Source organism: Macaca nemestrina, chromosome 20 (genome assembly GCF_043159975.1).
Source record: "Macaca nemestrina isolate mMacNem1 chromosome 20, mMacNem.hap1, whole genome shotgun sequence".
In the NCBI taxonomy this organism is placed as follows: domain Eukaryota; kingdom Metazoa; phylum Chordata; class Mammalia; order Primates; family Cercopithecidae; genus Macaca; species Macaca nemestrina.
In genome coordinates this window covers 68,588,562-68,602,602 of record NC_092144.1, presented here as the reverse complement: position 1 = coordinate 68,602,602, position 14,041 = coordinate 68,588,562, and the positions used below count along the sequence as shown (strand labels likewise).

Genomic DNA, 14,041 nt, shown 5'->3' with positions numbered 1-14,041 from the left:
GAACCATGTGAATGTAATACCTGGTCAAAACAGATTTTTTTTTTTAATTGTGCGTGTGAAAAACAGAAACAGGCCAGGCACGGTGGCTCATGCCTGTAATCCCAGCACTTGGGAGGCTGAGGCGGGCAGATCACGAGGTCGGAAGTTCGAGACCAGCCTGGCCAACATGGCGAAACCATGTCTCTACTAAAACTACAAAAATTAGCCGGGCGTGGTTGTGGGTGCCTGTAATCCCAGCTACTCGGGAGACTGAGGCAGGAGAATAGCTTGAACCAGGGAGGCGAGGCAGAGGTTGCAGTGATCCAAGATCCTACCATTGCACTCCAGCCTGGGCGACAAGAGCAAGACTCAGTCTCAAAAAAAAAAAAAAAAAAAAAAAGCCCGGCATAGTGGCGTGTGCCTGTAATCCCAGCTACTTGGGGGGCTGACACCGGAGAACTGGTTGAATCCGGGAGGCGGACGTTGCAGTGAGCCGAGATCGCGCCACTGCACTCCAGCCTGGGCGACAGAGCAAGACTCCGTCTCAAAAAAAAAAAAAAAAAAAAAAAAAGAGAAGAAAGGAAGGAAAGGAAGGAAAGGAGGGAGGGAGGGAGGGAGGGAAGGAAGGAAAGAAGGAAGGAAGAAAAAAAAAAAAGACATGAACAAATGCGGCCTGACCGTTCTGTTTGTGGAGTGACTACACCTATGATGAGTACCTCCATGGACCACGCACCTGCCTTGAAACAAGGAGGCACAGCCCACAGGGCCTTCAGCTAGGGACACAGGGAAAGGCGGGTGGACTGGGGAAGGTTCAAGCCTGGGGAAAGCACCGAAATCTGAACCACTCTTGGGCCCACCCTTCTCTCTCCCACATTAATACCTTTGCCTGCTCTCCCATAATTGTAAATTAATTCACCCACACATTCACTCACCCTCTCCCTCCCTCTCTCAACAGGCAGCCCCAAGCTCGGGGGCCTCACGAAGTCTGGGTGGATGACCAAGCTCCTCCCTCGAGACTACATTTCCAAGACAGAGGAGGGAAGGGGTACGAACAGCGGACAAGCGCTGTAAGGCCGAGGAGGCCCGCAAGGGACCTTCGGGCCGGGCGAACACGCCTCCACGAAGATCTGGGTCAAAGAACTCCTCGACCCAGGAGGGACCCAGACTCAGATCAGCACCTGCGCAGTATGGCCTGAGGCGGGTACCGTCCCGCCTAGCGGGTCTACATTTCCCAGAGAACCGCGGGGCCAACGATGGCTCCCACTGACCCACTCGGGTGCGTGCCAGCTGTGCACGCAGTGGCCTCATATCCCAGTTCCCGGACCGAACCAAGCGGAAGGGCCGCAACTCCTGCCCCCGAAGCCGGGCCCCAGCGCGGCCGATCACCCTCACCTTCGGGTCGCAGTGCGAGCCGTCTGCTTTAGCTGGGCCTGAGGGGGCTTCGGCCCTTCTCCATCGCCCCGCCTCACAGCGCACTTCAGCGCAGTTTCCCGGAGGAGGCCGAGCCCAGGCTCAGTCTCGGCAGCGAAGGGGGAAGGTTGCCTGGCGACGGCCGGGCACCGAGGAGGCTGCGTCAGGCCCGCCCCTTGCGACGCTCTCCGCTCGGCGCCCGGCGCCCCGGGGCCTGCCGGAAAACGTAGTTTGGCAACGAGGCTGCACCGTACAGAGTCCAGGCAGGGGCGCCAGAAACTGTTTCGGACCAAAGGCTGACTTTCTCGCCGCCTAATGTCTTTGTCTTACATCACCCTCCCTTCCTCCCTTTCCTGGGTATGTGTCACTATTTTCTTTTTCCCTGTTTGTCCCCTAGCCCGGAGAACAGGTTCCCTTCAGACTGCCAAATATAATTTCAAAACGGTTAAAAACATGACTCTCAGTGAGCATGTGTCAAAGATTTATTTATCGTACTGAGGGAACCAGCAAGATGATTCTAGGAAGATAGGAAAGAAAGAATGAACACTGGCCGGCCGCGGTGGCTCACACCTGTAATTCCAGCAATTTGGGAGGCCGAGGCAGGCGGATCACCCGAGGTCTGGAGTTCTAGACCAGTCTGGCCAACATGGTAAAACCCCATCTCTACTAAAAGTACAAAAATCAGCCGGGTGTGGTGGAGCAGCCTGTAGTCCCAGCTACTCGGGAGGCTGAGGCAGGAGAATCGCTTGAACCTGGGAGAGGGAGGTTGCAGTGAGCCGAGATTGCACCACTGCACTCCAGCCTGGGCGACAGAGTGAGACTGCCAAAAAAAAAAAAAAAAGAAAGAAAGTCGGCGGGGCGCGGTGGCTCACTCCTGTAATCCCAGCACTTTGGGAGGCCGAGGCGGGCGGATTACGAGGTCAAGAGATCGAGACCATCCTGGCCAACATGATGCCATCCCGTCTCTACTAAAAATACAAAAATTAGCTGGGTGTAGTGGTGCGCGCCCGTAGTCCCAGCTACTCGGGAGGCTGAGGCAGGAGAATCACTTGAACCCGGGAGGTGGAGTTGCAGTAAGCCGAGATCTGGCGACAGCGAGGCTCCGTCAAAAAACAAAACAAAAAAAAAGAAAAGTACGAAGTCGGATACAAAACTGCTTAGTGAGCTACAAAGCGATACAATGGGCAGAAAGCATTTGCAATCTATCAGCCTTTACAAGGTAGCATCTAACTGGACAGCATCTGGACTCCTAAGTTTTCCTAACAGTTCTACTTCTGATTCTCCCTCTCTTGGTGCTGTCATCTTTCTCTAGGTCTTTGAAAACTGTCAGTCCATCTTACTGTATCTCTAATATCTATCCCTTTTCTCCCTTCTTGTCTCTGTCCCTCTCCCTTCTTGTCTGCCTCGTGAGTCTGGATATCTGCATTTCTTGTCTCTGTGAACCCATTCTGCGTTTCTTTGTGTGTCTTTCATCTGCATCCCTTTCTGATCTGCCTCTCTCTTGCTAACTGTTCTGACACCAGTTTGCCCGGTCCTAACCCTCTGATCCACTCAGCCCTCTTATAACTTGGACCCGTGTTTCTATGTTTGTTCACTTATTTTCACTGTCTCTCCTCGCGTCGAGTCTCCGGCCCTCCCAGTCTGTGGGTCTGTCTCTGTCTCTCTTCCTCCCGCCTGTCCTTCGTCTCTCCTTGCCCTTGAGTCTCTGGTCTCTCTGTCTGTCTTTCCTCGCTGTTTCTATCGATCGGCATCTCTCTGACCCAGTACCCCTCCCCACCTCCTCATCCCACATGTCCCATTGCATTTCCAACGCCCGCCACGTCTCCGGCTTGCCCAGGCGATGTCGGGTCGGGTCCCCAGGTTACCATGGAGACGTTCAGGGCCCGCCCCTCGCCCATGATCACAGGGGAACGTAATCGCGCCGTGCACGCACGTGCACACGAAGGACCCTGCCGACTACATCTCCCGGAAAGCATCGGGCCAAGCCTTTCTCCATTTTGCGGCCTAGGAAGTAGCAGAGGCCCCTTCCTGCAGGGAGTTGCCATGGAGACGCGGTGGGGCGCCAACGGCGTTCCAATGACGGCCGTGATTGGTGCAGGACCCTGCTAATCTCAGGAAGGCCCGTAGAGAATTGCGGAAAATGTGGTGGGGGGCATGCGCGATCTGGAAGGCGGTACTGCAGTCTGTTTTCCCCGAGAGGCTTGCGCATGTCGACGCACGGATTCGAGGCGGGGAGCATGGGAAGAAGCGGCCAGGAGCGTGACCTGATGATTGCGACCACCGCTAGGGGACGGGAGGAGAGGGTGTAGAAACCGAGGCGAGGGTAGGGGAAGGGCAAGGAGGCGCTCGAGCTGGTGCGCGGAGCATCCTGGGAGACGTAGTCCAGCGGGTGGGAAAGTCGAAGACTGCGCGTGCTCAGAAGCGCGGAGCGGCTCGCTGAGCGCCGAGGTGAGGGCGGGGGTCCTCTTAACCGGGAGGGCTAGGGTGGGGACCGGGGTGGTGGCTGCAGACTCAGGGATTCCGGCTGCCCAGCGAGACCGGGAGCGCAGGGAAGGAATCCGGGCACTCCTTACGGGAGCGCCCAGGGGTAGAGCGAGAGGCTTGTCAATCACTACTGGTTGCCACGACGACAGGCTTTGGGAGTCCCGCCCCCGGCTGCCTAGGCGGCTTCACGACCTACCTTGGCACGCTGGAGCGGAAGCTGCCGCCTGGACTTCTGGGAAGTGTATTTCGGAACCCTCCGTAGGTACCTACCATCTTGGCTATGACCCAAGTTTCTCCCAGGGTTTCAGGTTGACTTGGCACCTTGAAGAGTGGAGCAGGATCAGGCGACCCTCGAAATCAATGCCACCCACGGGGGGATGATTCTGCGGCGCCATCCCCTTCATAAACGCAGATTCCTTCACAAAGCCGCAGCTGCAGAAGGAACAGCGCGAGGAGGGAGGTCAGCCCCACTTGCAGATGCGGAAACAAGTTCTCAAAGGCACAGTGACCTGAAGATGGGCGGAATCAGAATCTCGGGACTTCCTTGGAGGCTCCTATTCCAGCGGTCTTGGAGCCTTTGCCGACCCCCACCCCCACCCCTTGCGAAGCTCCCCCATCCTCTTCCAACCCCACCTAAATCATGAAGCTGAGATGGGGCATTGTGTAGTGTGATGTTGGGCTCAGAAGATGAGACTGAGTAGGGAGAGAGGGTGCTGCCTTGGGGCTGAGCCATACAGGTGACTGCACAGGTTGACATGAAGGATTAGGTGGAGCGAGGCTTCCAGGCTGGGAGGGGAATGATGGTGAGGCCCAAGTGAGGAGCCAAATCTAAGTAAATGAGAGAGTAGAAGGTGAAGTGAGGGCTGGTGTTGGGTGGGGGGAGATGCCATCAGTGATGCTGATGCCCAGGCTGTAGGTGTATAGATGCCATCCACCTGGTAAAAGAGAGAGCTGCAGCGCAGGAATGAGGTTGCACATGTAGAAGAAGGAAAGGATACAGGGGAGAGAAGTGTCTTCTAGACCTAAAAAACAGCCTGTGGGCCAGCATGGTGGAACAAACCTGTAAGGCCCAGCACTTTGGGAGGTCAGGGCAAGAGGATCATCTGCTTGAGCCCAGGAGTTCAAGAACAGCCTGGCCAACATAGTAAGATCCCATCCCTACAGAAAAATTAAGAAATTAGCCGGATGTCGTGGCACACACCTGTTGTCTCAGCTACTTGGGAGGCTGAGGTGGGATGATCTCTGGAGCCTGGGAGGTCAAGGCTGCAGTGACGCATGATCTCACCACAGCACTTCAGCCTGGGCGACAGAGTGACACCCTGTCACAAAGGAAAACAAAAGAAGCCTGTGTTTGGAGCAGGGAGACTATCAGAGACTTTGCACAGGCCCAAGTGAAGACCAGGGATACAGGTGGCTAAGGGAGGGCTTCCAGCTGCGTAAGTCTGTGGGGTGTGAATGGCCTTTCTTTGCTGCTTTCCTCATCTGTCTTCCACATGGGGTAGGTCTGAGGATCAAACAGTACAGGATAGACTAGGTAGTGAAGCATTCACTGTCTACTCCTGTTGCAACAGCCTCATCCTATTTCTTCACCAGGGGCAGACACTGGCCTCAGATACCTGACCTGGTACCCTCTATGAGGCCTGCGGTGCTGGGCTCCCCAGACCGAGCACCCCCAGAAGAGGAGGGGCCTGTCATGGTGAAGCTAGAGGACTCTGAGGAGGAGGGTGAGGCTGCCCTATGGGACCCAGGCCCTGAAGCTGCACGCCTGCGTTTCCGGTGCTTCCGCTATGAGGAGGCCACAGGGCCCCAAGAGGCCCTGGCCCAGCTCCGAGAGCTGTGTCGCCAGTGGCTGCGTCCAGAGGTACGCTCCAAGGAGCAAATGCTGGAGCTGTTGGTGCTGGAGCAGTTCCTGGGCGCACTGCCCCCTGAGATCCAGGCCCGTATGCAGGGGCAGCGGCCAGGCAGCCCCGAGGAGGCTGCTGCCCTAGTAGATGGGCTGCGCCGGGAGCCGGGCGAACCCCGGAGATGGGTGAGTGAGTGACCATGAATGGGGTTCAGGACTGGAGCATCATCCAGCTCTGCCTCACCCTGGGTAGCACCATGCTTTGCCAGACACACATTCTCCCTTGTGGTACAGAAGTGGCCACCTGCAACAGAGACCCTGTGCAAGGCTGCCCAGGGCAAAGGGATTCCAGGGCCAGACTCTGCAGCCCATTCCTGCATCACCTGCAGTCACATGGACATAGGAGCTGCAGGCTAGGGGGATATGGGGAAGGTACTGCAAGGGTCTGGGTGTCACAGCAGGGGAGGGACTGCAGGTGGTCCCTTCGTTCGTTGCTCAGGGACTAGGGGATTTGGGTCCTTGGAGGACCTAGTCAGTAGGTATTTACAAGGCGGGCCCCTGGGATCCTACAGTGAGATTTGCGGCCAGCCTTACTCTCTGGTAGGACCTCTGATGGTGGGGGCATCTCCCCAGGTCACAGTCCAGGTGCAGGGCCAGGAGGTCCTATCAGAGAAGATGGAGCCCTCCAGTTTCCAGCCCCTACCTCAAACTGAGCCTCCAACTCCAGAGCCTGTGCCCAAGACACCACCTAGGACTATGCAGGAAGCACCACTGGGCCTGCAGGTGAAAGAGGAACCAGAGGTTACAGAGGACTCAGGTGAGAGCATGCAGTGTGGGCAGCACCTAAGGTCTGGTTGGGTGGGCCAGGGAGCCTGGCCTGAGCAGTCAGTCTGAAGTCCACTGGGCCAGGTTTGTCATAAATGGAATGGTTTCCATGTGCCAGTAGCCTCCACATTCCACCCAGTAATGTCTCCCCTCCACTGCAGCCAGCACTGTCACTACCCCTCACAAACCAAGCCTGACTGCCACAGCCCTGTACCCATGAACCCCCTGGCATGGAGCAGGCTGTTGGGGTTTCCCAGCACTGATGGCATGTGGTGTTCAGTCCCCAAGGAGATCCGTTAGGCAATATCTGCTTTTCACTGGGGAACAGACAGTAGGCCTTGGTATAATTAGGAGCTGCTGAGGGATGACCTCGTAGTGTTAGGGGTATGACCCCTTTCACCTCCCAGGCAGGGCACCTGAACTAGCTGCTCACACCCTGCCATTCCTGTGTGGACCCCTGTACAATACCTCTGATACCCGCTGACCATCTTGCCGCATGGTTCACGTAAGGCTACAGGGGCACAGACCTAAGCCCATCTCATCCCACTGCAGCTCAACCCCTGGCCTTCCAGGGTACTCTGCTTCACCCAGCCCCTAAGCTGGGCCCTCAGCTACCCTGCACTGCCCTCCCCAACCCAAGCCCACAACCAGGAATCCCACCTCTCTGCATCCCAGCACCTGGCACACCACTAAGAAGGGCAGTGGGGTGGAAACTCGCTCAGGCTGCCTGATCTCAGTTTTCCTCTCTAGATTTCCTGGAGTCTGGGCCTCTAGCTGCCACCCAGGAGTCTGTACCCACCCTCCTGCCTGAGGAGGCCCAGGTAAGTCCTGCCCAGGTCCATGTTCTCCTCCTTTCCCTGGGGGTTGCTCCCTGAGCCCAGCCAGGCACAGATGAGCAGTGACCACTGTGATTTCAGGGATGTGGGACAGTGCTGGACCAGGACTTTCCCCACAGTAACACTGGGCCTGAGGGTCCCCCATGGAGGGAGCACCCCAGGGCCCTGTGGCATGAGGAAGCTGGGGACATCTTCTCCCCAGGTAAGTGAGATGGGGTGTGGTGGGACTAGGCCCTCTGCATGGACAGCACGATCTCCGCTGACCCCACTCCTCGCCCTATGCAGGCAGCCCTCTCACTCCAGTATCTCCAAGTTTCCCCGTTCCCTAGATCATCCCATGTAAGGTTCAACCTCCTCTAGCATCTTCTGTCCTCAAAAAAAGCCACCCACCACTACCACTGATCCCACAGTCCCTCTACTTTCTAGAAACTCCCCACCCCAGTAAAATCTTTTGCAAGTAGGGCCTGTATTCCCCGTACCCATATTCTCTCCCAGTCCTGGTATCTTGGATGGCCTCCTGGGCTTGCATCCTGCTGATCAGGCATCAGGACAGGTAGGGTTGGGACCTGACAAGGACAGCAGGTTAGTAGACAGAGCAGGTGGGCAGGAGGGACCTTGACACAGGATAGGAATCCTGCCCAATCATGCGGGCATTACAGGCCAGAGGCCCCCTGCCATCTACCTCTTAGCCACCACCTTTGTCTAGCATCATCCAGGTTCCCCCACACCCCATCTTCTGTTCTGTTCCTTCCTGTTCTTGAGACCCAGGGTCTTCTCTTTCTTAGTTCACACCTTTGTTTTGGTGGAGCTTTCTGGGTGTTCTGGTGTAGGAGATAAAATTCTGAGATGTCCCATATCTGAAACACATCGTCTAACCCTCAATATTAGATTGAAGTTTGGCTGGAAGAATTCTTTTTATTAATACAGTCACAAACCTTTTTGATTACTATTGTTGGTGAGCCTTTTCAGTTTGAAATTCACATCTCTCAGTTCTGAGAAACTGCCTTGAAATGTTTATTTCCTTCCATTCTATTGTTCTGTTCCCTGTTTCTGGGATGCCTGTTACTTGGCTGTTGGCCTCTAGGATTAATCCTTTTATGTTTTCACTCCAATTTTCCATTCCTTCGTCTTTCTACTCTATTTCCCAGGAAATTTCCTCACTTGTATCTTTCAGACCTTCTTAACATTTTCATTTCTGGTAGCTTTTTTTTTTTTTTTTTTAGGGTCTACTCTTTCACACAGACTAGAGCACAGTGGTGCCATCATAACTCACTGTAACCTCGAACTCCTGGGTTCAAGTGATCCTCTTGCCTCAGCCTCCCAAGTAGCTGGGACTGCAGGCATGTGTCACTGTACTTGCCTCATTTTTAATTTTTTTATTTTTTTGTAGAAACACGTTCTCACTATGTTTCCAGGGCTTGTCTTAAATTCCTGGCCTCAAGTGATTGTCTCACCTCAGCCTCCCAGAGTGCTGGGATTACAGGCATGAGCTACTTCATCTGGCCTCTTCTAGCATATTTTTAATTTCCAAGAGTGTTTTCATTCTCTGAATGTTCATCTTTTTAGCTGCCTCCTGTTCTTTCACTTGTAATGTCTATCCTTATTTCTCTGAGAACAGCAGTAACTTTTTTAAAAAACAGTGTGGTCTCTATTCTTTCCTAGTTGTTGGCTTATATGCAAGAGAGGGGCAACACAAATCTGGCTGACAGCTCTGAGCAGGTAGATGTGGGGATTACTGGCTGGAAGGGACATGGGGGAACCCCACTCCCCAAGGAGACCCTTTTCTTAGGGAATGTGAGCAAACAGCTTGAGTATGAGTGCATACTGCAAACAGATCCATAGGGCAATGTGGCTAGGCCAGTTTGGGGGCACTCTCCACTGTAAGCATGTTTCATTCCATCGTCTGAATCCTACAGGAAGGTACCTTCAGCCTCCTGTCAGCATCCTTGGGAGAGAGATTGACATCTCAGCGTCCAATGGGACTGTTTACCTAACAACCCTGACTTTCTCAGTATGGTTTCTCACCCTTAACATAGCCTTCTGCCAGGATGGGAGAAGAAATCCAGAAGTCAATCATGGCAATACATACTGTTGGCTCAGAATTCTGTGCGGACAGAGCCCACAGCAGCAGCCCTGCCCAGCATCTGCTTCTGAAACAGCCTCTCCAGCCTGGCTGGTGCCCTGCCCATTCACCTACATGGCCAGAGGTACCAGGTGCCTCCAACTCCTGAGTTTGTAGAATCTTCTTAGCCAGGTGCAGTCTCTCATGCCTGTACTCCCAGCACTTTGGGAGGCCGAGGCAGATGGATTGTTTGAGTCCAAGAGTTCAAGACCATCCTGGGCAACATGGCAAAACCCCATCTCTACTAAAAAATAATACAAAAAACTAGCTTGGCATGGTGGCGCGTACCTGTAGCCCCAGCTACTTGGGAGGCTGAGGTGGGAGAATCACCCAAGCCAGGGAAGTCAAGGCTGCAGTGAACTGAGATCGTGCCACTGCACACCAGTCTGGGCAATGGGGGTGAGACCCAGTCTCAAAAAAAGAAAAGGAATCTTGGGAATAAAACTGTGCCTTTTCTTTGCAGCAAGAGAGGTTTATCTATTTATTTATGAAATGGAGTCTTGCTTTATTTAAAGAGACGGGGTTTTGCTATTTTGCCCAGGCTGTTCTCAAACTCCTGAGCTCAAGTGATCCTCCTGCTTCAGCTTTCCAAGTAGCTGCGATTATAGGTTTAAGCCACCACACCTGGCTCAGAGAGGTCTTTTTTATGTCTTCTTCAGAACATTCTGAATAGCTAATACATTCATATGTTAGGATTTCAAAAGGCACAAGACAGTATACAGTGGAATGCCCCTTCCTTGCCTGTGCCACACAGTCCTACTCTCCAGCAGCCAACATTGCTTGTTTCTTATGTGTCTTTCTAAAAAGATTCTGTACATACAGAAGCAAAGACATTTACAGACACAGATTCATTTCTTTTCTTTAAGATGGAGTTTCGCTCTTGCTGCCCAGGCTGGAGTGCAATGGCACAATCTTGGCTCACCGCAACCTCTGCCTCCCAGTTCAAGCAATTCTCCTGCCTTAGCCTCCCAAGTAGCTGGGATTACAGTCATGCACCACCACACCTGGCTAATTTTGTATTTTTTTCAATAGAAACGGGGTTTCTCCATGTTGGTCAGGCTGGTCTCGAACTCCCGACCTCAGGCGATCCACCCACCTTGGCCTCCCAAAGTGCTGGGATCACAGGCGTGAGCCACTGCGCCTGGCCCATTCCTCTTCTTTTTTTTTTTTTTTTTTTTTTGAGTCTCCCTCTGTCGCCCAGGCTGGAGTGCAGCGGCGCCATCTCGGCCCACTGCAAGCTCCGCCTCCCGGGTTCACGCCATTCTCCCGCCTCAGCCTCCCGTGTAGCTGGGACTACAGGCGCCCGCCACCTCGCCTGGCTAATTTTTTGTATTTTTAGTAGAGACGGGATTTCACGTGTCAGCCAGGATGGTCTCCATCTCCTGACCTCGTGATCCGCCCGCCTCCGCCTCCCAAAGTGCTGGGATTACAGGCGTGAGCCACCGCGCCCAGCCCCATTCCTCTTCTATAAAACATACATGGGCTGGGCGCGGTGACTCACACCTGTAATCTTTAGTACAAGGAGGAGCACAACTGTTGAAGAAGTACCTAAAAATGGAATTACTTGATCAAAGTGTGGGATATTTGCTGTTTTGATGGGTTTTGCCACACTGTCTTCCCATTTATGCTCACCAGCAATACATAGGAACACTTGGGTCCCTGCAGTCGGGGTGTGGAAATGGCAGATGATTTCAGCCCTAGGGTGCATTTTTCTTACTAGGAGGAGATGGAGTATATTTTATGGGATATAAGCATTACTTACATTTCCTGTCTTGTTCACATCCTTTGCCCGTGTGTCCATGAGGTTATTGATCTTTCTTATTGATTTATTGTAGCTGTTTACTCAGGAGGTTCGTTAGCCCTTTGCCTGTGGAGAGTTTATTAGTTTGCCATTTGCCCTTTTTTTAATTTAATTTTTTTTATTTTTTAGCCATTTGTCTTTTGACTCTGATGTGGTTTTTGCTGATTTCCTTTGATGTATTCTAATTATCTGACTTTTCTTTGGCGGCTTATGGATTTTCTCTCACCCACTAAAAGCCCTCACTGCTCTCTCAGTCTTCTTAATTTAACCTCCTCCAGGTTTTCCACCCTCTCCAGGCCCTGATTCTCAGTTGCAGTTGCTGATACCTCGTCCTTCTCCCAGCGTCAGACGCTAGAGTGCTCACAGTGTGGCTGGGACCGACTTCTCTCCTCTGTAGACACCCACCCCTGTGTTGATCACTAGCAGGCCCTGGGTTCTGTGTGCCATGTGTATGCCCCAGAGCCCTTGCTCAGGTTTCCCCACAGCCTGCACGAAATCTGTGTTCCTCAGATGCCCCCACAGACATCACAAGCAAGGCACATCCAAACCCTAGACCACCATCCAGGAGCTCGCACCCTCTTACTGTTGTTGGCTCTACCTCCAGCCTTCGAGACCCACTCACTTCCCTGCATTTGCAGTGACCATCATTTTCCACCTAGACAGTGCCCCCACGCTTGCCCTACAGCCCTTCCAAAAATGATTTTTTCCAACTTAAATCAGACCTGGAAAGCTTTTTCACAAAGCCCAGTCTTCCTCCTTGCACTGGGTTCTGTCTCATTATCACCTCATCAGGGAAGGCTGTACAGATGGAATCCCTACCCCTGCCTTTGTCACCTCCGTCTGCCTCATTGGTCAGTTTCAGGTCCCTGTAGTTCACACTGTGTCCCCAGGGCTGACGTGGGTCCGGGCACGGTGGGCATTTTGTCATGAATGAATGGTCCCCTTGTGCACACAGGGTTTGCGCTGCAGCTGAACAGCGTCTCCGCAGGTCCAGGTAGTGTAAGCCCTCACCTCCACGTCCCCTGGGACCTCGGCATGGCTGGCCTTTCGGGCCAGATCCAATCACCCTCCCGCGAAGGTGGCTTTGCGCATGCGCTTGTGCTCCCCAGCGATCTGAGGAGTGAGCAGGACCCCACGGAGGAGGATCCCTGCCGTGGTGTGGGCCCTGCCCTGGTCACCACCCGCTGGCGCTCCCCCAGGGGCCGGAGCCGGGGCCGCCCCAGCACTGGGGGTGGGGTGGTTAGGGGCGGCCGTTGCGACGTGTGTGGTAAGGTGTTCAGCCAACGCAGCAACCTGCTGAGGCACCAGAAGATCCACACGGGTGAGCGACCATTCATGTGCAGCGAGTGCGGCCGCAGCTTCAGCCGCAGCTCGCACCTGCTGCGCCACCAGCTTACGCACACCGAGGAGCGGCCGTTCGTGTGCGGCGACTGTGGCCAAGGGTTCGTGCGCAGCGCGCGCCTGGAAGAGCATCGGAGAGTGCACACGGGCGAACAGCCTTTCCGTTGCGCTGAGTGCGGCCAGAGCTTCCGGCAGCGCTCCAACTTGCTGCAGCACCAGCGGATCCACGGCGATCCTCCGGGCCCTGGCGCTACGCCCTCGGCCCCTCCTGGTGCGCCCGAGCCTCCCGGCCCCTTTCCGTGCAGCGAGTGCCGCGAGAGCTTCGCGCGGCGCTCCGTGCTACTGGAGCACCAGGCAGTACACACGGGCGATAAGTCCTTCGGCTGCGTCGAGTGCGGCGAGCGCTTCGGCCGCCGCTCAGTGCTGCTGCAGCACCGGCGCGTGCACAGTGGCGAGCGGCCGTTCGCCTGTGCCGAGTGCGGCCAGAGCTTCCGGCAGCGCTCCAATCTCACGCAGCACAGGCGCATCCACACCGGGGAGCGACCCTTCGCCTGCGCCGAGTGTGGCAAGGCCTTCCGCCAGCGGCCCACGCTCACGCAGCACCTCCGCGTACACACAGGCGAGAAACCCTTTGCCTGCCCCGAGTGTGGCCAGCGCTTCAGCCAGCGCCTCAAGCTCACGCGTCATCAGAGGACACACACGGGCGAGAAGCCCTACCACTGCGGCGAGTGCGGCCTGGGCTTCACGCAGGTCTCGCGGCTCACAGAGCACCAGCGCATCCACACGGGCGAACGGCCCTTCGCCTGCCCCGAGTGCGGCCAGAGCTTTCGGCAGCACGCCAACCTCACCCAACACCGGCGCATCCACACGGGCGAACGGCCCTATGCATGCCCTGAGTGTGGCAAGGCCTTCCGCCAGCGGCCCACACTCACGCAGCATCTGCGCACCCACCGACGAGAGAAGCCCTTCGCCTGCCAGGACTGTGGCCGCCGCTTCCACCAGAGCACCAAGCTCATTCAGCACCAGCGCATCCACAGCGCCGAGTAGCTCCAGTCCGGACGCAGTCTCTGCCCTGGTCAGAACACCTACCTCACCTGGTTGTTGTGAGGCTGGCGATTACATAAGTATAAGCAGGTCCGCCCAGGGCTTGGCCACTGTAGGTGTCCAATAAACAGTAGATGGAAACTGGGTCTCCACCCACTCAGTGCCTCCCCACCTGTGCGTCCTTCACTCCTCACCCTCCAACCCCCACAGTGCTGGGCTGGTGTGCTCCCTCTGCAACCACATGGTTCCTGTGCGAGTTCCTCTCCACAACACCCCTCTTCACCCTGACAGAGGTGGCTCCTAGCATCACCTACCCCGCGTGTGGGACCGCCGCTATACCAAGCTTCCGGTTTACA

General features: G+C 55.1%; 1 protein-coding gene and 1 long non-coding RNA gene across 5 annotated transcripts in view; one reads left to right on the top strand and one right to left on the bottom strand.

The window, feature by feature from the left end:
• Window positions 1–14,041, bottom strand: part of LOC105488034 (uncharacterized) — a 35,888-nt gene that overhangs the window by 18,921 nt on the left and 2,926 nt on the right. The window contains exons 3-5 of one of the 3 annotated variants that reach the window (XR_011618018.1): window positions 7,857–11,366; window positions 5,075–6,493; window positions 1,372–4,305 (exon numbers count right to left, since the gene is read on the bottom strand). This is a non-coding gene — a long non-coding RNA (uncharacterized lncRNA). The remainder of the gene's footprint in view (window positions 1–1,371; window positions 4,306–5,074; window positions 6,494–7,856; window positions 11,367–14,041) is intronic. The other 2 variants (XR_011618019.1, XR_011618020.1) reach the window with 2 other exon arrangements.
• Window positions 4,204–13,826, top strand: LOC105488035 (myeloid zinc finger 1). Of its 2 annotated transcripts, none has more exons than XM_011751678.3 (6): window positions 4,204–4,333; window positions 5,467–5,734; window positions 6,350–6,533; window positions 7,292–7,362; window positions 7,459–7,579; window positions 12,256–13,826. In XM_011751678.3, exons 1-6 carry the CDS (start codon window positions 4,251–4,253, stop codon window positions 13,686–13,688), a joined length of 2,160 nt encoding a protein of 719 aa, XP_011749980.1. In that variant the 5' UTR covers window positions 4,204–4,250; the 3' UTR covers window positions 13,689–13,826. The 2 variants fall into 2 exon arrangements, with proteins under 2 accessions (XP_011749980.1, XP_011749978.1); XM_011751676.3 differs by having other exon boundaries at window positions 5,467–5,902.